Source organism: Doryrhamphus excisus, chromosome 21 (genome assembly GCF_030265055.1).
Source record: "Doryrhamphus excisus isolate RoL2022-K1 chromosome 21, RoL_Dexc_1.0, whole genome shotgun sequence".
Lineage (NCBI taxonomy): Eukaryota > Metazoa > Chordata > Actinopteri > Syngnathiformes > Syngnathidae > Doryrhamphus > Doryrhamphus excisus.
This window is the reverse complement of record NC_080486.1, coordinates 14,315,361-14,337,567: the sequence shown is the minus strand read 5'-3', so window position 1 is coordinate 14,337,567 and position 22,207 is coordinate 14,315,361. Positions and strand designations below refer to the sequence as shown.

The window sequence follows — 22,207 nt, the reverse complement described above, 5'->3', positions numbered from 1 at the left end:
AGTTTGTCGGGGTGTGTTGTGGCGTATATTCTATATTTTCTTTCAATCAAATTGACGGCCCACCTTTCGCCCCATTCGTATTATTTTAAACATGACCTTTTTTTGCCCATGTTCCAGACATTCGGGACACCTTTAGTTTAGTCCTGAGTGTTAAAAATGAAACGTATCAGTCATCCATGTTGCTTTTCTAATGTCCTGTGTGCTGGTCAACCGAACCTCTGACGGGACCTCTTTGGAAACCGAGCAACGATGAACAAAGTTCTAAAATAAGATGTTTAAGATGTTACGTGGACGCGTGTGAGTAATGTTAGACACTAAATACAACATTTAGTCACAAATGTTGCATGTTGAATGTTGATATTTCGACTAAAGGTGTTCGTATGGATCGCTGTATCGCTCAATGATTGACATTGACAATGATTGACATGTCGTTACAAAGCAGATCCCGCCTCCACATGTGAAATAGATTTTAAGGAAGAAAAGTGTAGACGTCATTGTTTGTGGTGGGAATCATTTCGTTGTAACACCAAACAATGACCCGACGTTCATTGATTTATTTGAACCAACGCTATGATGAGAAAACAGCAGATGTAAGACAAGATTGGTCATCGTTAATGCTCATTTTTATTCCGCTTTACACCCGTTTTCAAGTGCTTGGGGCTTGAATTTTACGAAAATCGTTTTTGCCGCGCTTGCAGCCGACTTTTGTTCCGGGGGCTTCTGGGCTCAGGAGGAGGGTTCATTCCCAAATTGTCGATCATCGGAACCTGACATAGGATGAGTGAACTGAAAAAGATTGTAAAAATTGTTATCGGAAACCTGGTTAGAAAAACAAACATTTGAGTCATTGTCATGCGATGACAAGTTCCATGAAACAATATTATGCCTCATATTAATATGATCACATACATCAACATGTATGTGATCAAATGCGGCAGTGTCATATCAAGTGGAAAGTAGTTTATGTCCTATGTGTTGAAAAATAACCAAACGCAATAGAAATAGAATAGAAATGTAACTATAGAAGCCAAGTATTTGATGAAATGAGTTTTGATTTGATTTGATAAAACTATGAGAATATGTGCTTGAGGGATACTTGTGTCATTTGCATGGGAATGGGAACACCAAGAACTTTGACTCTGTATTTTCGTACACAAGTTGCCATAGCAACTGTCTCCTCTCTCAGTGAGAGAGCTGCTGTCTTCCAAATAATTAGCTGAAGAAATGTGCCTTCAGAGTGCAGAAGTGGTCTTTTTCAGGACATTTTCAGGAGGAACTCGACGATGTCCGCCAATGGTTCCAACGATAAATCATCCACTCCGCACAAAAGAGTCATCTGTTTTGTCACGACACGATAGTATTTAGTCCCTGTGCAGATGGACGGCATTGGCATCGTCACAGGTCGGGCAAAGGGTGTGTCCATATGCCAGCAGAGGGAAGTGTTTCCAATCCTCCATCATGTTCTTCTTCTTCTTGTGTTTGCATTTGCCACGATGAAGTAAATGCATTCCATGGCATGTGGAACGGCATCCGTGCTGTATGGTGTTCCTATGTCGACTGTAGAGTGGGGGACATACAGTACATCTTGACAAGACACGAGGTGATGTTGAAGGTGGCTCTATTTTCATGGACAGGAGAACAATCAGTAGGCGGTGGTGTTGGAAAGCACAGAGGTCAGATGTTTGTTTAGGTTGCTCACCAGGGTTGCAAACGTCCCAAAGAATGTCCCAGAATGTTTGGCAGTGGGGGTGCTGTTGTTGGACTCCCTTCACCCTTTCTCCCCGGAGTCCACTCCATGCGTGCATCATCTCAGGTGAGCACATGGAGCCTTGTGTGAGGCGTTCCAGACGGGCGTGTACTTGCAGGGGGACCTCGCAGGCACTGCGGGATCTCCATCCACGACGGCAAAGTGGATGACCCTTACTAATGCCGAATGTGCTCCCAACTCCCTTGACATCATGGAGCAGCTCCTCCCTTGTCACTGCGGTTAGCTCCCTCCCTTTCACATTCCTTCCACTGATCAGCGATTGCAACGCTAGCGCTCTCGTTCTCGCCCAGCTTCTCCTTCATGTTCTTCCATGTGCGGGTCTGCAAGCCTGTCCTGAGGTCAGCTCTTTGGTCTTGTCCATGGTGGTGCACAGGAGTTCTGCTCGTCATGAGTTGAGATTAGGAGGACTTTCTTAAAGGGACGCCACTCATTTGGTGCGTGGGGGTCACGGTGCCTGCTGATACTTGCTGTCTTTCATTCATTGGTGGCTGCTGGATCTCCGTGGGTGAGCAGAAGTGCTGGTGTGTCGGTGAGTGAACTTGCTTTCAGACGGGGGATCTGAGCAGTAGTTTTTAACGTGGAAGACTTCTGGTAGAAAATCAAAGGGATGAAAAAATGATGCTGTGGTTTGGTGTTGGTGTTGTATTTTTAGTTTTACTGGGGCAGCTGCTTCAGCAGTTTCCATGGAAACAGGAGTCCCTTCTTTCTTCATGGGGCTGCTGTAGAGATGATGATGATGATGATGATGATGACTTGTACCACAGCAACTACATGGATGCCTCTCATTTCAACTTTGCCTTCCTCATACATTTCCAAACAAGAACGTTCATGAATCATCAATCTATCCTACCCAACATAATCCTCTACTCGAGTCCGGCCTAGTCCAGCCTAGTCCAGCCTAGTCCAGCCTAGTCTACTCCAGTCTGCTCCAGTCTGCTCCAGTCTGCTCTGGTCTGGCTGGGAAATGACTGTAATGTGCTGCTTTCTGCTCTTCCAAAGTGTAGTTAGAAAAGCCAGCAGTTAGTCCAACAGGACTCCTTACTAGGATGCCTAAGGAACTGCTTCCTAAGCTAGTCAGCCCTCGGAGGCTATGTAGTGGTTAAGGACTACATGGATCAACTTGACCTGCCAGTGCTCTTGGTCTTGGAACGTTCTCATGGTGGAGCCATGAACACTGACCCTAACTGAGGCAAGTGAGGCCTGCACTGCTTTGTTGTTGTGGGGTCTTTTGTGACCTCTCAGATCTGAGTCGTGGCTGCGCTCTTGGCTTCATTCTGGTTGTCCGGCCACTCTGAGCAAGATCTTTATTTCATAAATAGAAAGATACTAGATGGACAGATAGATGGATAGAAAATCCAGGAGAAGTTATCATTGTGATGGCGAAAGACTTCCTCCTCCTCCTCCTCCTCCTCCTCCGGCTGCTGTAAATGTGTGTGGGTGATGTTGCCATGGCAACACAAATCCATCATCTGTGTGTTGGTGTGTTGCTGTTACACAATTAAATAATATTTATCATCACACTCGAGGTCCGCTCCCGTTTTACCGTGAGCAGGATACACACCTTGTACTAAAGTACCACAGTATGTGGTACAAGACTATCATACTATCATAGGACAGGGTAGTGGTACATACACATGACTTCTACTGGTAGAGAGACGGGGCAGTGCTAGCCACACAGCGGCAGAGAGAGCGAGAGATGGAGTTGGGTAGAGAGAGAGAGAGAGAGAGAGAGAGTTGGGTAGAGAGAGAGAGAGAGAGAGAGAGACAGTTGGGTAGAGAGAGAGAGAGAGAGAGAGAGAGAGACAGTTGGGTAGAGAGAGGTGTGGAGGTGTTGGAGTGTTCCTATGAATGTTGGCCAGTGTGTAAGGTGCAGGCATAGAGCATAGAGCATAGATAATAGAGCATAGATAATAGATCATAGAGCATAGATAATAGATCATAGAGCATAGATAATAGAGCATAGAGTGTGTAGTGTGTAGTGTGTAGTGTGTGTCGTCATGTAGTGCATCGCGTTCACGGCGGATATTGAGGAAGAGTTTTTGTTGATCTGCCATCGTCCAATCAAAGGCCGGGTAAGTCAATGGTTGATTACTACATCGATTACTACAGTACGTCTGACTGCATACGTGACACTTTCATCACGTACATCATGTCTGTCTCCAATGTGCGGCCCGGGGGCCCTGGGTCACCCCCAGCTACATTTGTATTGGCTGGAAGGGCAAACAGTAGAATCCTGAATGCGCTCTATGCAGCACTTCCTACATAGGGTAATACAGTACTATGTGTCCTGTACAGCTTCATAGGGTAATACGGTACTGTGTCCTGTACAGCTTCATAGGGTAATACGGTACTATGTGTCCTGTACAGCTTCATAGGGTAATACAGTACTATGTGTCCTGTACAGCTTCATAGGGTAATACGGTACTATGTGTCCTGTACAGCTTCATAGGGTAATACAGTACTATGTGTCCTGTACAGCTTCATAGGGTAATACGGTACTATGTGTCCTGTACAGCTTCATAGGGTAATACGGTACTATGTGTCCTGTACAGCTTCATAGGGTAATACAGTACTATGTGTCCTGTACACCTTCATAGGGTAATACGGTACTATGTGTCCTGTACAGCTTCATAGGGTAATACGGTACTATGTGTCCTGTACAGCTTCATAGGGTAATACAGTACTATGTGTCCTGTACAGCTTCATAGGGTAATACGGTACTATGTGTCCTGTACAGCTTCATAGGGTAATACGGTACTATGTGTCCTGTACAGCTTCATAGGGTAATACAGTACTATGTGTCCTGTACAGCTTCATAGGGTAATACAGTACTATGTGTCCTGTACAGCTTCATAGGGTAATACGGTACTATGTGTCCTGTACACCTTCATAGGGTAATACGGTACTATGTGTCCTGTACAGCTTCATAGGGTAATACAGTACTATGTGTCCTGTACAGCTTCATAGGGTAATACAGTACTATGTGTCCTGTACAGCTTCATAGGGTAATACGGTACTATGTGTCCTGTACACCTTCATACCTCAACATTTAGGAATGCTGGTCATGTGACTGTCATGTGACTGTCATGTGACTGTCAATTACTATGCCAGGACATGGCCTCCCCAAATAAACCCATATCACGACTGTAATACTTGGCTAGCCTGTCATGTTACTCTTCTATTCTTCTTCATATGCTTCCTGCATGGACGTACGAAAGGAAGCTGGTAGAATATGACTAGTACTATGTTTCCTGCATGGACGTACGAAAGGAAGCTGGTAGAATATGACTAGTACTATGTTTCCTGCATGGACATGTGAAAGGAAGCTGGTAGAATATGACTAGTACTATGTTTCCTGCATGGACGTACGAAAGGAAGCTGGTAGAATATGACTAGTACTATGTTTCCTGCATGGACGTACGAAAGGAAGCTGGTAGAATATGACTAGTACTATGTTTCCTGCATGGACGTACGAAAGGAAGCTGGTAGAATATGACTAGTACTATGTTTCCTGCATGGACGTACGAAAGGAAGCTGGTAGAATATGACTAGTACCATGTTTCCTGCATGGACATACGAAAGGAAGCTGGTAGAATATGACTAGTACTATGTTTCCTGCATGGACGTACGAAAGGAAGCTGGTAGAATATGACTAGTACTAGTACGGGTGACGAGTGCTTTCCAGTTGTCAGTGAGAAGTTAATCCATCCCAGATCAGATTAAGGAGGGAAAGCAGGGATTAGACACGAGGGAGCAGACAAGGAAGTCTGCTAGGGGTCACGGGTGGGGGGGGGTTGGGGGGGTGTCCTGATGCACCTTTTTCTCTTCAGTATGATACGGATGCCATACCTGATATCAGCAGGACTCCATCCCTTTACGAGGTATGTAGTATTGGGGAGTCATATTAGTCAACACAACAATACTCTGCTACAACACGTATGACAAATGAACGTCTTTATGCGTGTGCGGGATCTTTACTATACGTGCCTGATATGTATAGTATGTGGGGTATACATACTCTACTTACTCTATCTATACTATACATACTCTACTTACTGTATCTATACTATACATACTCTACTTACTGTATCTATACTATACGTGCCTGATATGTATAGTATGTGGGGTATACATACTCTACTTACTCTATCTATACTATACATACTCTACTTACTGTATCTATACTATACATACTCTACTTACTGTATCTATACTATACGTGCCTGATATGTATAGTATGTGGGGTATACATACTCTACTTACTCTATCTATACTATACGTGCCTGATATGTATAGTATGTGGGGTATACATACTCTACTTATTGTATCTTTACTATACACACTCTACTTACTGTATCTATACTATACATACTCTACTTACTCTATCTATACTATACGTGCCTGATATGTATAGTATGTGGGGTATACATACTCTACTTACTGTATCTATACTATACATACTCTACTTACTGTATCTATACTATACGTGCCTGATATGTATAGTATGTGGGGTATACATACTCTACTTACTCTATCTATACTATACATACTCTACTTACTGTATCTATACTATACGTGCCTGATATGTATAGTATGTGGGGTATACATACTCTACTTACTGTATCTATACTATACATACTCTACTTACTGTATCTATACTATACATACCTGTTATGTACAGTATATGGGGTGTACATAGTGTACTTACTGTATCTGTATCTGTATACTGTATGTACGCTGTACGTGTACGTGAGGTGTACTTTGATGGACGATCCAGTCTAGGTGTGGCTCGGCATCATGTAGTGCGGATCCGGGTTGCCTTTAGCAGTGAGCAAGGAAGCGTGCGAGTGGGAGTATGACGGATTTAGACGGAGTCTTCCATGGTGTCATTGTCAGCGTAGACCATCAGGAGCTCCATGCTATTTTTAGCAGCAGGGATCAAACCGCCCTGGTGTGAACAGGTGGAGAGCAAAGCAGCAGGATGACCTTTCCTTGCCAACTGCCTTTCATTCCTTTTTCATTCCTCCGAGCCACCTAGCTAGCAGCTTCCTAGCCATGCATCCAAAGTCGAGCTACGTGAGGGCTGCTGGAGCTAGCATCTGGGGAGGCTTCAGAGTCACCTTCCATCGAGTCCTACAGGTCCAGTGTAACGCAATCATCATAAACATCATAAAGATGTGGATGAAAATGATGTCAGCTTGTGAAGGTGATGATGATCCAGCAGGTGCTAAAGTTGCTATTTACTTAGCAACGTTGGTCTCTGTAAGGTTGCCTTGTTACATCACCACATCCGCTCCACACGGGCTGCACTGTACCTGCTGTACGTGCACACCACCACCACCACCACCATCATCATCATCATCATCATCATCATCATCATGGACGCGCTTGACAACATGTGTCGTCCTGGGTGATCTGCATTCGCTCTTTCACTACATTAGCTGGCAACACCTGGCAACACCTGGCCACACCTGGCCACACCTGGCCACACCTGGCCACACCTGGCCACCAGGTACACACCTGACTTCTTCATGGAAACTGACTTCTTCATGACCTCCTTGTTGGTTCTTCATTAGTTCCGCAGTAACTACTTAACTCATTAGGTCCTCATTAGTTCCTGATCAGGTCCTCATTAGTTCCTGATTAGGTCCTCATTAGTTCCTGATCAGGTCCTCATTAGTTCCTGATCAGGTCCTCATTAGTTCCTGATTAGGTCCTCATTAGTTCCTGATCAGGTCCTCATTAACCACTCTCACTCTTACCACTCAAACACACTCTTACTTCATTGGTTCTGCAGTAACTACTTAACTCATGAGGTCCTGATGAGGTCCTCGGTAACTCCTGTATTTCTGGGTAGAACCAGACCCATTGGCGTCCCTCATTTCTTCTTTGTGTCCAGGATGGAATGGTTATTTCTTCTTCTTGCTGTAGTTTTGGATAGAATGGTTCTAGTTGGGGTTATTGTTCTTGTCGATGCAGACTTCCCGTACATCCCAGTAAGATAGAATTCAGAAGTTCAGCACGGGGACTGGTTTGTGGGGCGACAGTGTCGGGGGAGCGATGCTAGCAGTATTTACGGGATGGTGATGCTGAGGCGTGTATTCTGTTTGAGATCATTTCCCCCATGAGAGATGTGAACGGCACGTATCTTGCAGGTACTACGGTTTGGAAGGCCAGCATGGAAGAAGCCGACCTGCTGAAGGAACGCCTCCAGGCCATCACGGTAAAGTCCTGCTGAGTCAGGTCTATTCTTTGTAGCGCCGCCACCGTGCAGATGAATCCAGCTTCTACAACAGCAGAGTACTACGACATAGTAACATAGTACCTCCATTCATAGGTCCCCATTCAATGATACAGCAATCTACCCAAACACATAGTTCTACATCTCCATCATTGCATCATCACATTAGCTCAGTGGTACGTGTCGAATACAGGAAGTGAAGAAATGTATTAGCAGATGATGGGGCTTCTAGCTCCTCCTGTACGTCCCCAATAAACGAAAGCAAAGCAAACCAGTGTCAGGCGGGTCTAGGAAGACCAGCAGACGTAATTAAAGATCCCTCATTTCACCGCCGCTTAGTGCCTCACTGATCCAGGATCTGAGGGCTAATTTCAGGCGGCGTTATCCCACCAACACCCGAAAGCGGTACACACCCTATAAGTGAAAAACAGGCGCTTTGTTGCTGGATGCCTCCTCCTTGTCAAGGACACGTTTGTCTTTGCTCCACAGGACAAGAGGAGGATCCAGGAGGACATTGCCAAGAAGAGAAGACAGATAGAGGAAGAAAAACTCAAACTGCAGTACATAAAGGTAAGCGTTACAAGGCTGAGAAGGCCAGTGGGACGACACCGTAGCGCTACATGCTAACCATGCCAGACCAGAATATGTCTCCATTGACCGCTATTAAACATTATTCGTCCTGAAGGGGCGGAAGCATGCCTTAGTAGGAAGGTGCTTGTCCCTGCCGTCCTTCCATAGAGAGGAAAAACCATATTGAACAGCAGCAGTGAGGTTGATATGGCTTTCATTCACGCCTTAGTACCAATCTCATTCCACATCACAAGCCTAGAGCGCCCTCTGGTGGCTGCCTTCCTGGCGCCATGTCAGTGACTGTGGATGGACATTGAATACATCTTGGAGAATATGGTCGCTCACTTAGCAATCTCTAGTGTCAACACACGTCAGCACTTCATCTGCTTCCACCGACTTGTGCCGCTTTGGCGACATCTGCTGGACGCAAACATCATCGCAGGCTGCCTGGCATGACACCGACTCCAAGCTTCTTATGTGGCCTCGGAGTTGAGATGAGCAAAAAAACATGGTGTACATCATCATATGGACAGGAGCACGGAGCCTTCCTACCAGCCTACTGTATGTCTCCTAAGGTAGTGGCGCTTCCTCCAGGTGTAATGTCCTCTTCCATGTGTGCTCAATGAACAGAAGAAGACCCTCAGGGAGCAATGGCTGATGGATGGTTTGAGCCAGCAGTCAGGGGAGGAGCAGGAGGCCATGAGGCTTCAGGCCCAGGATGAACAGCAACAAAGTGATCATCTGCAGACCAACATCGACAGGTTGGTACGGCCCCGCGTTCATCAACCCAGGCCTTGTCCTCGCCTGAATGGGAACGGAAAATACATTTCATGTGGTGTACACAATGTCAAACATTAGAACTCAGGAATGGATGGTGGGGACTTTCCATCCGTCCATCCTGGCCACATGAAATCTTGATCCCCGACTACTGACTCCCCGCTGATCCAGGTTTTAGAATGAGCATAAAGACGGTCGATGGGGGAGGAAGTTGTCAAGAAGCAAAGCGGATAGAATAATATGTTTTTTGCCTGCTGCTTTATTTTGATAGGATAGAAAAGGAAATTGGGGCCTTAGAAATGGAGGAGCTCAACATCTCAGCCAATGAGGAATTTGTTCTGAAGCGACTGAAAGAAGTGGAGAGGACTGCTGAGGACATCATCAAGGTAGGGTGAAACAACATGTCATTGCTTGCTTTCCTCAATCAAACCTTTCTGCTAAACATCCTAAAGAAAGAAGAAGAAAAAAAGCACATTTAGAATTGTCTTTGGTCAAATTCAACACCAACACGAGACGTTTAATGCAGAAAGGCCAGATATGTAATATTAATATCTCACCGTAGCTCACACAACAACAGGTTAACAGGTGATACTCATCAACGCCTATTCAGGTACACCATAGCATCACCTCCATACCTGGGAGGCTGAATAGGCGTCTGCTATGTTAAGCTAACACATCAACACCTATTCAGCTACACCATAGCATCACCTCCATACCTGGGAGGCTGAATAGGCGTCTGCTATGTTAAGCTAACACATCAACACCTGTTTAGCTACACCATAGCATCACCAGCATACCTGGGAGGCTGAATAGGCGTCTGCTATGTTAAGCTAACACATCAACACCTATTCAGCTACACCATAGCATCACCAGCATACCTGGGAGGCTGAATAGGCGTCTGCTATGTTAAGCTAACACATCAACACCTGTTTAGCTACACCATAGCATCACCAGCATACCTGGGAGGCTGAATAGGCGTCTGCTATGTTAAGCTAACACATCAACACCTGTTTAGCTACACCATAGCATCACCAGCATACCTGGGAGGCTGAATAGGCGTCTACTATGTTAAGCTAACACATCAACACCTGTTTAGCTACACCATAGCATCACCAGCATACCTGGGAGGCTGAATAGGCGTCTGCTATGTTAAGCTAACACATCAACACCTATTCAGCTACACCATAGCATCACCAGCATACCTGGGAGGCTGAATAGGCGTCTGCTATGTTAAGCTAACACATCAACACCTGTTTAGCTACACCATAGCATCACCAGCATACCTGGGAGGCTGAATAGGCGTCTGCTATGTTAAGCTAACACATCAACACCTGTTTAGCTACACCATAGCATCACCAGCATACCTGGGAGGCTGAATAGGCGTCTACTATGTTAAGCTAACACATCAACACCTGTTTAGCTACACCATAGCATCACCAGCATACCTGGGAGGCTGAATAGGCCACATCAACATGACAAGCACCAAACTGTCAATCTCATTCCAGGCTAGAGTGCCCTCTGGTGGCTGCTATTCCTGGCTGTATGTGGGCCACTATGAATTCATATTTCATGTTGACATGTTCCGTATATATATACAGTGTATGTATATGTCATGTTCGACCTGATTATTCTCAACGAGAGTCACTATTTCATGTCTACCTCAAATGTAAGAAAAGGATGTAAATGTGCTAAAAGTGGATTAATAAAGCATGCAAATATATCATGTATGACATACCTGACCTGAGATGACAGCAGAATAAAGAAATGTGTGGCCTTGGTGTTTAGTGTTTGCCAACAAGAAGCAACCACCACTTAAAGCAGCTTTTCTACTGACATCTGATACCTAGTATATGTACATATGTATGCTGTATATACCGTATACACGTGTGCTGTATATACCGTATACACGTGTGCTGTATACACGGTATACACATGTGCTGTATACACGGTATACACGTGTGCTGTATATACGGTATACACGTGTGCTGTATATACGGGTATACACATGCTGTATATACGGGTATACACATGCTGTATATACGGGTATACACATGCTGTATATACGGGTATACACATGCTGTATATACGGGTATACACATGCTGTATATACGGGTATACACATGCTGTATATACGGGTATACACATGCTGTATATACGGGTATACACATGCTGTATATACGGGTATACACATGCTGTATATACGGTATATACGCTATATACTCTATCCACCTGTTATGCTTGAATGGGAGTTACCATCCTAAGCCCGTGTTGTAGAGACAGGAAATGCAGTCATCGATGTCAGCAGCATTGAGTCATGTCAACCATGGGAACGTCATGGATTTTAGTTAATAATTAATAATTAATATCCCAACTTGTATGAAGGAATATGACTTAGATTTCCATCCCCACGTTTCTTCAACGCAATCTTTGTTTACCAACACACGGGAACCTGAAGTGCATCATTCGAAACAGGAAGTGCGGCATTACAATCAGGATGTGCATCATTATGTGGGTGTGGTGAGTGTGGTGGTATAGTGGCTATAGTGGATATGGTGGGTATAGTGGATACGGTGGCTATAGTGGGTATGGTGGATACGGTGGCTATAGTGGGTATGGTGGATACGGTGGCTATAGTGGGTATGGTGGATACGGTGGCTATAGTGGGTATGGTGGATACGGTGGGTATAGTGGATACGGTGGGTATGGTGGATACGGTGGCTATAGTGGGTATAGTGGATACGGTGGCTATAGTGGGTATGGTGGATACGGTGGCTATAGTGGGTATGGTGGATACGGTGGCTATAGTGGGTATGGTGGATACGGTGGGTATAGTGGATACGGTGGGTATGGTGGATACGGTGGCTATAGTGGGTATGGTGGATACAGTGGCTATAGTGGGTATAGTGGATACAGTGGCTATAGTGGCTATAGTGGATACAGTGGCTATAGTGGATACGGTGGCTATAGTGGGTATAGTGGATACGGTGGCTATAGTGGCTATAGTGGATACGGTGGGTATAGTGGATACGGTGGCTATAGTGGGTATGGTGTGTGTGGCGTGTGAAGACTAATTGCTGCACGTTTAGCTGTGTGCTTGCCGTGGGTGTGGCTTTCAGGGAAGTAAGTGAATGTCAAGGCGGCACTGACTCGCTTCCCCACTCAAGATGGTTGATGATGGACTTTTTCTACTAAATTGTGAGATTCCTTTGGTATTCACCATCTGTGTCTTTGACATGTAGGCCTTCAATGCAGAATCCCACCAAGGTAATTATCTTCCCATCCCTCTCCGTAGCTATGCTAATATATGCTAATATATGCTAATTGATTCATGTTAACACGTGTGACATTTCATAAGTCGCCATTTGTAATACAATAACATTTGCTGGATCTAATAGACTAGAATAATAGAATAATTTTCATTAAATCATCTAATGTTTGTCGTTCATAATTGTTTGGAGGACTAACAGCACGATGGTGCTGATTTATCATATCGTTGATTTCGTTGATTTCGTTGATTTCGTTGTCATATTCAGCAGTTCATTTGATTTCTTTTCAGATACAAGCCCAGCTTGTTCCTTAGCGCTCCCAGACGCTCTGTTAGCATCACAGCAGCCTCCAGCACAAAGTCCAAAGCCTGATAGAGCAGCCAAGCTAGGTAACCGCTAACAGTCACGTTCAGTGCAACCTTGGCTAGCATCTGGAGCGTATAGACGTGAGTCCTACTCTATTCTTAATCGCAAAACATCCCTGTTAGCATCGTGCTAGCATGGAGCCTGGAAGCGGTGTGGTCCTTTACTACGTAAAACGAGTCATGAGTAGCCTCAAACCTGGACTACCGTATGCCTGTCATTCCTGGAGTACAGGATAATGGTACAAGTACAGGAGAGCTTTTGTGTGGATATCATTGGAAGAATGGATTTGGTTGGAGATGGACGTTCCGGAATGGATTACCGATGCTGACCAAGGTTCCACTGGACAGTTTTCACCGTGTGTCAGGATACAGGCTTTGCAACTACTGGTACAACTGTAGTAATACTAATCACAGGAATAGTAATATCCAGTGATGAGGCATCATCCAGTAGTCAAGATATCGACGTGTTGACACGATCCATGAAGATTAACGCTCGCCTATCATTTTTATACGGCTGTCCGGGATTAACCACACTTGAGCCTGAAGCCCCCCCCCCCCCCCCCCCTCTGCTTTGCATTTCAGCTAGCTTTGCAATGGAGATCAGTGTGGAGCGTGATAGGAGGACGGGGGCATGTCAGGTGGTGTCCACAGCCACCGTCAGCACAGAAGACATCAAGCAGAGGGGATTCAAGGTCTACGACGATGGCCGCAAATCTATATATGCTATCAACCCCGACGGAGGCCAAGTCCAGGCTGACGGTGATGCTCACATGACGAGCGAGCAGGCCGAAGAGCTTCTACGTCAGGCCACAGATGAGAAGGTACCCAGCGAGGTGCAGTACCACCATCCAGTCTACTCGTCTGCAAGACCAAAGACGCGTATCTCCCAAGCTAAGCGACAGCATGTGGACCTCAACATCCATGGCAAGACCCTCAATGGCGAGGAAGTGGAGCAGTCCAAACCTGGAGATCTAAACCACACAGTTCTTGTCCCAATCCAAGCCAGGTCCCAAGAGAAGCCAAAAGCCTTCCAGCCTGTCAGTGCGGGCTTGGATGGGGGTGGACCTTCACCGCTTGAAGCCGGTCGTTTGACCGAGAGCTTCGACAACGTTACCTCAGCAAAGCTGGTCAACACCCTGCCGCGGGAAGCCGACTCCACACCGGTCACCATGATCTTCATGGGCTATGAGACCGCCCTGGGTGACCCGGGGGAAGACTTCCAGGCAGAACTGGTCATTGTAGGAAACAGCGATGATGATGATGATGGTGAAGACAAAGAGGAGTTGCTCTCCTACCATCCTGAGGGATACAAGAGCAAAGTGTTCCAGCCTGAAGACTGCTTGAAAACGTCCGTCAGCCCAAACCGGAACCCTTCAGGTCTCCACAGGCCGACGTTCAGCCGCAAGTCCCACAAGGAAAACACGGGACCGCGAACGTGACGGGACGGGTGAGCGGTCGGTCCACAGGCGATACGGAGCCCCTCCCACTTCAACATCATTCACCAGAGGCCACCGCCGACGACCTCTTGAGTGGACTGGGGTCCTGGTCGTCATAACGACCTCCATGATGCATTCACACCTCAGCTCTTCACCGCCTCCGCCTTGCCGTCATCCACCCGGATCGCCTGCTGCCGGGATTATTTGCTTCCTGCACGTCTTCAAGTCAAGTGCAAAGGTTTTCTTTCCAGGCTTGATGATGGATGGAGTCTAAGGACCCGAGGAAGACACAGGAAGGCAAACAGTGGAGAAATAAAAGCAGACATTGGAACCTCTGTTGTCCTTGGTCGTCCTTCCCAAAGCTCACACCAAAACACCAGCTGGAGGAACCAAAGCAAATCATGGAAGACCAATGAATCCGTTTCATGCAGAAAATCATTCCTGGATGGATGACATGTTGCTGATGTGGCGCTGATGCTGGGAACTCTGGTTTCCTTCTCCAAAGATGGAAAGCTGTCTTTCTATCGGGTTTCTAGTGTTAGCGTCACACATCCTGTCAACATCATTTAGCACGCCGTGTCTCCATCCTGGTTCAGCACGCCGTGTCTCCATCCTGGTTCAGCACGCCGTATCTTGGATCCTGGTGTAGCACGCCGTATCTCGATACTGGTTTAGCACGCCGTATCTTGGATCCTGTTGTAGCACGCCGTATCTCGATACTGGTTTAGCACGCCGTATCTTGGGATCCTATTTTAGCACGCCGTATCTTGATACTGGTTTAGCACGCCGTATGTTGATCCTGGTTTAGCATGCCAGATCCTGTTTTAGCACGCCGCATCTTGGCGCCATATCATTCGGGTGGCCAAATGTTTGGTGAGCAGGAACGGTGGTGGTGTTGGGATGAAAAGAGGCATGTGGAATAGGATTTGTGTCATCGTCACTTCCTGGCGTGCATCAATGGAAGCCCCCGTATTGGTTGCTTCATTTCCCCTCCTCCCATCCCCGTCCAATCAGAGACTGCAGGAGCCAGGCAGAAGTGTGAGTTGTGGACTGCTCTTAGAAACAGAGCAGACTCTTGTGCCTTTTCCTGCTGGTCTGATCAGGTAGGCGCATCGCCACACGCACACACTGCAAACTTGATTTTATGCATCAGATGGGGGGGGGGGGGGGCAGATGATGGGATGTGATGGCGTTCCGTGTGGCAGTCTGCACCCGGCAGCATGTGTGATTCCATGTCTGCCGATGCATGCTGTGGAATATTTGCTGTGGAGGTATGATTGTGATCTATACTTGATCCACTTGGGATTTTCTCCCGTTTGTTGATGGATGTCCGATTCATCGGCATTCAACTTGCATGTGCACTTTTATTTTCATTTGGTCTGCACGGAATGCTGGTGTGTCCGTGAAGGCACCTCGCCGTCCGGGCGTGAGAGTGAGGACAAACGGACGTAGAAGCTTGCTAGACTTGGAGATACGCTGTAGGAACGCAATCACCTTGCTGACCACGGTGCTGGTATGATGACCACATCCAAGGCTTCAGATGAGGAATGACATGAGCGAGTTAACACGTATGATCACGTATGATCACGTATGATTGCGTGGACTAGAGGTCCATGCAGTCCAACAATGGAGAATACAATCCCTCATTTATTGCTTCCAGACTCCACCGTGATAAGTGAATTTCCACAAAGCAGGATTCCTTCTTAATATTCTTTATGGAATATTTTGGTGGTTAGAACGTAGAAAACCAGTTTAGCACCTTCTAAGTACAGTTTGATTAGAGCCCTCCAGACATGGAATAACACCCCTATAGTCACCTTTACACTCCTCTTAGCCAGTGTAGTACCCGATCAGAGAATATAAGACATAAATGTTGGACTCATTCCTTCGTCTTATTCCTCTTATTGTACAGAACCTGCTGTGGTAACATGAGCGACACCTAGTGACCAGTGTAGAACGCTTCATCGCATCGCATGTTCGTATTTATTTCATGTAGACATCTGTATGCTTGAAGCGCAGGCATGCATCCAGTACTGTCCTGTGCTGCGTTCGGGATATTTCGAGTGACTGGGAATTGCGACGCGCTTGTGCTTTGCGTGTAGCATGTCTAGCATTAGCATCGGAGCCGCTTTGGACGAAAAGAATGATGGAGAATGTTGATGTGATGACTCCTCAGTCGCCGTCCACCGATGAGTTGGCGAGTGGGCGGCGGACCAAGCGGCAGCTGAGAAGTGTCACCGCTCATGGTTGCCATGGCGACCGATCTGTTGCATGCACTTGTCCTTGGAGGTGTTGCATACGCGCACGTGCTCGTGCATGTGCCACTCAAAGCTCCCCATTGGAAACAGTCAAATCTTTGTGGCATATTCAGCTTTTCAAAGCGCCGCAACCCAGCATGCTGCATTTGTGTTGCCATGGTAACCGCCACACCACACCCGTATCAATACACACATACTGCACATATATACATATATATATATATATATATATATATATACTATACATATGTACATCCACACACCCGCAACAACATCAGCTAAAACTTTACCAAGCAGTTAGAGAGCATCATCATCATCATCATCATCATCATCATTCTTAAATATCTAGACATCTCCTCATTGCCATAATAAGCCATAATGCCAACTATAATAAGATGCCATAAATCATTTCTTGACCATTATTTTCACATAGACTTGACGTGTTGTGGTGGACAAAAGTTTCCATGAACGCACCACACAGCGACACAGCGTCCTTACCACAGCGGAAGGGTTCAAATGCTGAAGAACGATAAATAATCAACGATTAGGGAAACAGTCTGGTGGGATGATAATGATGAGTAGAAAAAAGATGAATCAGACAATCAATGGAAATGGAGCGGCTGATCAATATATGGCCAGGTGCATGGTGCCAGTGAAATAGACAATCAATGGAAATGAAGCGGCTGATCAATATATGGCCAAGTGCATGGTGCCAGGCAGGACGAGGGTTCACTCTGTGCATTGCTTTCATCACCTCGGCGTGTTTGTTCCATAGACAGCAAATAGCACCTTCCTCTCGCCTCATCGTACACCCCCACACACACACAAACAAGCGTCCATCTCGTCTTCGTCTGCTGGCCGCACAAGCACTGGCGGAGAAATTCATGCATTGAAGGAGCATCTTCACTCTCTTAGGGAAAGGGTGTGTGGATGTGGGGGGGTGTGTGGATGTGGGGGGGTCATTCTACATTGTTTTGGGCTTGGACGCCGGACAAACATGGCGTGCCAATGCTTTGCAACTTAAGCTTGTCGGTCTTCCATAATTGACGTGAATGGACCATGGCAACAATCCCCGTTGCCACCGCTTTTCATGTCATTTCCTGTCGCCACTGGTCGCCCCCTCGAGGTGAGACAAGTGAGAGCCCAAATTTTTGTCAGAAACAAATTCGTTTTGGAACATGTGTTCTTGAGACTTTGGTGTGTACAGTCATGATGGGCGTCTGTGGCAGGAAGTGATGATTTCCATATTTCAAAAGGATATTGTTGACTGAGTTTGGGGTTTCACGTTTGAGACTTCCGAAATCTGAAACGTTTTGCCTGGACCGACACCCATTCAAATATTGTGGCGTTTCTGTGCATGTTAAGGCCGCCACCAATGGGAGTGTGTGATCATGTGTGTCATCATGTGAACATCATAGCGACGATGCCAGACGTTGCCAGACGTTGCCCTTTCAAGGGGGTCTTTGCCTCGCCACGGCTGAGTATTCGGCCCTGACAAGTGGATATTTCTAAATGGTAGTGAATCACCTTCTTTACAAACGCCCACGTTCTCTGTTCTCTTCTTTTCTGCATTATCTCAGAAAGCTACTTCAGAGAAGGAAGAAGCAGATGGACATGAACTAAAAGCTTTCAGCACTTCGGAGAATAACAAGTTGGAATTTGTCACCATGGAAACCAGCGATCCAGCAGAACTGGCAGCGGGGACCGAGGTGGAGGTGGAGGTCCCTGTGACTGATTTACCTGAGAAGGAGATCAGCTTCAACGTGGACATAGAAGAAGGTTGCATGAATACAGACCCGTCTAGTTTCCATGATGAACCAAGTTCTGGCAAATCCTCGACTGACCCGACCAGCGCCACCGGCAGCCCCGAGACCCGTGATGGCAGTGATGAACAGGAAGCCACAGCGTTTGAAGAAGGACACTCGGAGCTCCAAAGGAACGAGTCCATGGCTTCTTCAGTGTCCGATACGCTGTCCAGTGCTGAAAGTGTTTATGAAAATGAAGCTCAGTGTAAGACGCAGGGAACAGCAGAAGAACCCGAGGAGGACTTGGAGCACCTGGAGCCACAGGACCACTCCAACCCAGACGGTCTGCAGGAAACTCAGGAACAACCCGAGGAGGAGCAAGACACTCAGACAGAGCGTTACCCAGATCTCCACCTGTTCCCGGATGAGGATTATCATCCTAATGATAGCTTCCAGAATTTGGAAGTCGATGCAGAGGGGGACGCTGAAGACCCTGAAATCCTTTGTGAAAGCCCCATCCCGGAGGAATTGATGCTGGTGCAGAACATGAGAGAAGATGTCCTGTCCGACGTCTCCAGTGAGTCGTGTCCATGCCCTGACCCCGATGAGGTCACCGACTGTCTGAGGGTTGAAGTTGCAGCAGCATCGTCGGATAGTGAGACGGATGAAAAATGGAGAACGATATTTTCCTCCTCTATAAACAAAGAAGATGACGACTCCTACTTGGACAGTCTTCAGCTGAGTGCCCAGGAGCTCTTTGTACAGAAGGTCGAGGTGATTGACTTTGACGAACCAGATGACGACCACTACGAGGAAGTCCAATTTAGCGTTCCACAAGTTGAAGAACTGCTGGAACAACCAGATGCTGCTTCCTTACCCACCCCATCTCAAGACGTGAAATGTATCTCTTTAGGCCCGCAAAGTCTCTTCAAAATCTCCGAAGATGAAAATGAAAATGGGAAAGACGACGGTGGCGCTCAGGGACTACTCTCCCAGACCGCCACGGCGGATCCCAAGAGGAGACTGCCCAAAGACTTCTGCGTGATACAAGAAACCAAGAGCGTGAACGTCAGCACCGAGCACGTGGACTTCCAACTGGCTCGTCAGCAGTGGCGAGCCATGGAAGAGCAAACCAAGAACCAAGTGTTGGCGCCCGCCACCAAGCAGAGCAGCTTCCATTGCAGCCACAGCTGCATGTACACACCGGTCCGAAACATCCAGAGAACCAATAGAAGATCCCAGGAGCTGGACAACCTGACCCTTGTCGGGGAGTATACGCTCACCCAGTTCAGCCCGTGCTCCGAAGACTCGGGCTTGGGCGATTCCAGCTACAGATCTCCCAACGAAGACCTGGAAACGCCGGTGGAAAAAGAGATTCGCCTGTCCATGGCAAGAGAGGAGAGTTTCAGGAAGGAGAGGGGTCTGTCCAGGATGGGCAGGTCAGCAGATACTCCATCAGCAGGTCTCCCAAGATCCGCCAGCACGCCATTGACCCCGTCGTTTATCATCACCTCCTCGCCCACAAAGGAGCCGGCGAAACACGAAGCATCCCCGACAAATATTGTGGTTCTGGACCCGAGCAGCGAGGTGGGCCCCGGCCCCGGTTGTGCCGAATGGTGCCCTGAGGACGGGGGCTCTAATCTCATCATTCTGGAGACGTCCAACCTGATAATCCGCAGTGCTTCAGAGTTCTCCCTCAACAAGGCCTGTGAGCCCCAGGAAAAGATGTTCACCAGCAACCCCTTTTTCAAGTTACGCTCCAGAAGCACCATGTCTCTGGTGGACGAGGAGATCAGGGTGGTCAAGCAGAGGGAGGAGGAGCTCAGGAAGGAGAGGGCTCATCTCCACACCAAAGGGAGGATGCTGTCTTTGGATTATTCAGGTACTCCGTCACGTCTCAAATATGATGGCGACGCCTCGCATTGACCGATGGACCTTTCGTTTTCTCAGCTGCTCTGCCGGTCAAATGCAAGTCCTCTCCGTCATCGCCGATGAAAACCGCCAAGATGGATCGTTCCGCTTTATCCTGCGATCATCGGGTAAGCTCCAAATGCACGGTAAACAGGTTGTGGCGCCCCCCTGTGGGCTTGGAAGAAATGCTGCCTTTATTTCTTTCTTTCGGCTTTTTCTTCATCATGTAATATTGCCAGACCCCCCCCCCCCCCCCCCCCCTTCGAGGGTACATTTGCTCAACGCCGTTGGTCAAAACCTGCACCGTCAGCAGGAAATAAACCATTTGCATTTATTTAGAAACGTCTTTGACCAAATTCAAGAGCATCAAGAGACATTTGATGTGGACAGGCACGTTATTCAAGGACGCAACAACAGGCTGAATAGGCGCCTGCTACAGTATGTTAAGCTAACACATCAACACCTATTCAGCTACACCATAGCATCACCAGCATACCTGGGAGGCTGAATAGGCGTCTGCTATGTTAAGCTAACACATCAACACCTGTTTAGCTACACCATAGCATCACCAGCATACCTGGGAGGCTGAATAGGCGTCTGCTATGTTAAGCTAACACATCAACACCTACCGCATCTTCCCTACTCAGCAAATATGTCCCATTTCCTGTGTGTTGTGCATGTTGTTGTTTTGCAAAAGAGGCCAAAATGCTTTGTCTTTGTCAGTTTTTAGACGGCTACACGGGCGGAAGACGCAAGAGTGCCATGGCTCTGCGCTGGGAGGCGGGCGAGTTCACTAAAAAGGACTAAGAGATGTTCATGGGTGTTAAACGCTGCGCTGCCAATGCTCATCCACGTTTGTGGTGACTATCCAATCAGTGTTTGATTATTGCTTTCATGTTTGCATCGTCGTTCAAATGTTTGGCAGAGAGGGAGGGTGTGCAATGTTTACAAAAAAGACTTTCACTTTCATATATCATCTTGCAAAAAGCTGTACTGGCACACGTCAGGCTTTTGCTTTTGTACGTGTGGAAAAAGAAGCTGGCAAGATGTGGCGTTGCATTATTGCCCCCCCCCCCCCCCCCCCCCCCCCCCCCACACACACACACACACGCTGACCAACACAAGGAATCAACTTTTCAGTAAGGAACAAAAGCCAGAGCCTTGCATAGAGCTAAGCTAACAAATAATGCAAATAAGGGGGGGGGGGGAAATCAAAGAATGTGGGGGGGGGGGCAACTTGCTAATTTTGTAAGAGCAAATGTTTTTCTTAAACGCTGGAATAGATTGACTTTGATGTGTTTTTATGATGTGTATTAGTTCTTTTTCTTTGGTCCTGGTCGCAGTCCAAACATGTCATCATCCCTAAAACATCGTAAGCCATGTAGATATGCTAAAGTATATATAAGATATGATACCATATATTTCAAGAAAAAAAACAGCCTGCACGTCAACTTTGTGTTTTGGTGACAATTCTGCTATGAACTTTTTACTACATTACTACTGCATTACTACTACATTACTACTACATTACTACTACATGTTACATTATGCCTTTTTGCTTTTTTTCAAGTCTTGTTTTCTTCTTGGATTGTATTTTCAGAATAAAGCTTAAGAGACCGATGCTAAAGAGGCGGGGCAAATGAATGTTGTTGCTTGGTGTGACTAGGAAGTGGAGTATCGTGGATGTTGGCGGGGGCAACTAGGAAGTGGAGTATCGTGGATGTTGGCGGGGGCAACTAGGAAGTGGAGTATCATGGATGTCGGCGGGGGCAACTAGGAAGTGGAGTATCGTGGATGTTGGCGGGGGCAACTAGGAAGTGGAGTATCATGGATGTTGGCGGGGGCAACTAGGAAGTGGAGTATCGTGGAT

At 46.9% G+C, this 22,207-nt stretch overlaps 2 protein-coding genes across 8 annotated transcripts; both read left to right on the top strand.

The window, feature by feature from the left end:
- The first annotated feature begins 508 nt into the window (after window positions 1–508).
- On the top strand, window positions 509–22,165 carry LOC131109018 (uncharacterized). Of its 7 annotated transcripts, XR_009120616.1 has the most exons (9): window positions 2,375–3,840; window positions 7,924–7,991; window positions 8,499–8,579; window positions 9,210–9,340; window positions 9,628–9,742; window positions 18,262–20,308; window positions 20,377–20,465; window positions 21,061–21,197; window positions 21,938–22,165. XR_009120616.1 is itself a non-coding variant. In XM_058060545.1 (8 exons), exons 2-8 carry the CDS (start codon window positions 7,947–7,949, stop codon window positions 21,142–21,144), a joined length of 2,592 nt encoding a protein of 863 aa, XP_057916528.1. In that variant the 5' UTR covers window positions 509–590; window positions 7,924–7,946; the 3' UTR covers window positions 21,145–21,407. The 7 variants fall into 7 exon arrangements, 6 of the variants coding, with proteins under 6 accessions (XP_057916528.1, XP_057916527.1, XP_057916525.1 ...); XM_058060545.1 differs by lacking the exons at window positions 2,375–3,840; window positions 21,938–22,165 and adding an exon at window positions 509–590 and having other exon boundaries at window positions 21,061–21,407; XM_058060544.1 differs by lacking the exons at window positions 2,375–3,840; window positions 21,938–22,165 and adding an exon at window positions 2,021–2,297 and having other exon boundaries at window positions 21,061–21,407.
- LOC131109019 (palmdelphin-like) lies at window positions 12,596–14,428 on the top strand. Its single transcript, XM_058060549.1, has 2 exons — window positions 12,596–13,011; window positions 13,570–14,428. The coding sequence occupies exons 1-2, from the start codon at window positions 12,828–12,830 to the stop codon at window positions 14,424–14,426; spliced, it is 1,041 nt and encodes a 346-aa protein (XP_057916532.1). The 5' UTR covers window positions 12,596–12,827; the 3' UTR covers window positions 14,427–14,428.
- Window positions 22,166–22,207: the final 42 nt, after the last annotated feature.

What these genes read in the sequence shown, in the direction of transcription:
- LOC131109019 (XM_058060549.1), top strand. Translation starts at nt 12,828, where the DNA reads ATGGTGCTGATTTATCATATCGTTGATTTCGTTGATTTCGTTGATTTC. An exon ending in TGATAGAGCAGCCAAGCTAG is followed by an intron (nt 13,012 to 13,569) that starts GTAACCGCTAAC and finishes TTTGCATTTCAG; the next exon opens with CTAGCTTTGCAATGGAGATC.
- LOC131109018 (XM_058060545.1), top strand. Translation starts at nt 7,947, where the DNA reads ATGGAAGAAGCCGACCTGCTGAAGGAACGCCTCCAGGCCATCACG. An exon ending in AACGCCTCCAGGCCATCACG is followed by an intron (nt 7,992 to 8,498) that starts GTAAAGTCCTGC and finishes TTTGCTCCACAG; the next exon opens with GACAAGAGGAGGATCCAGGA. An exon ending in GCTGTCTTTGGATTATTCAG is followed by an intron (nt 20,309 to 20,376) that starts GTACTCCGTCAC and finishes TCGTTTTCTCAG; the next exon opens with CTGCTCTGCCGGTCAAATGC.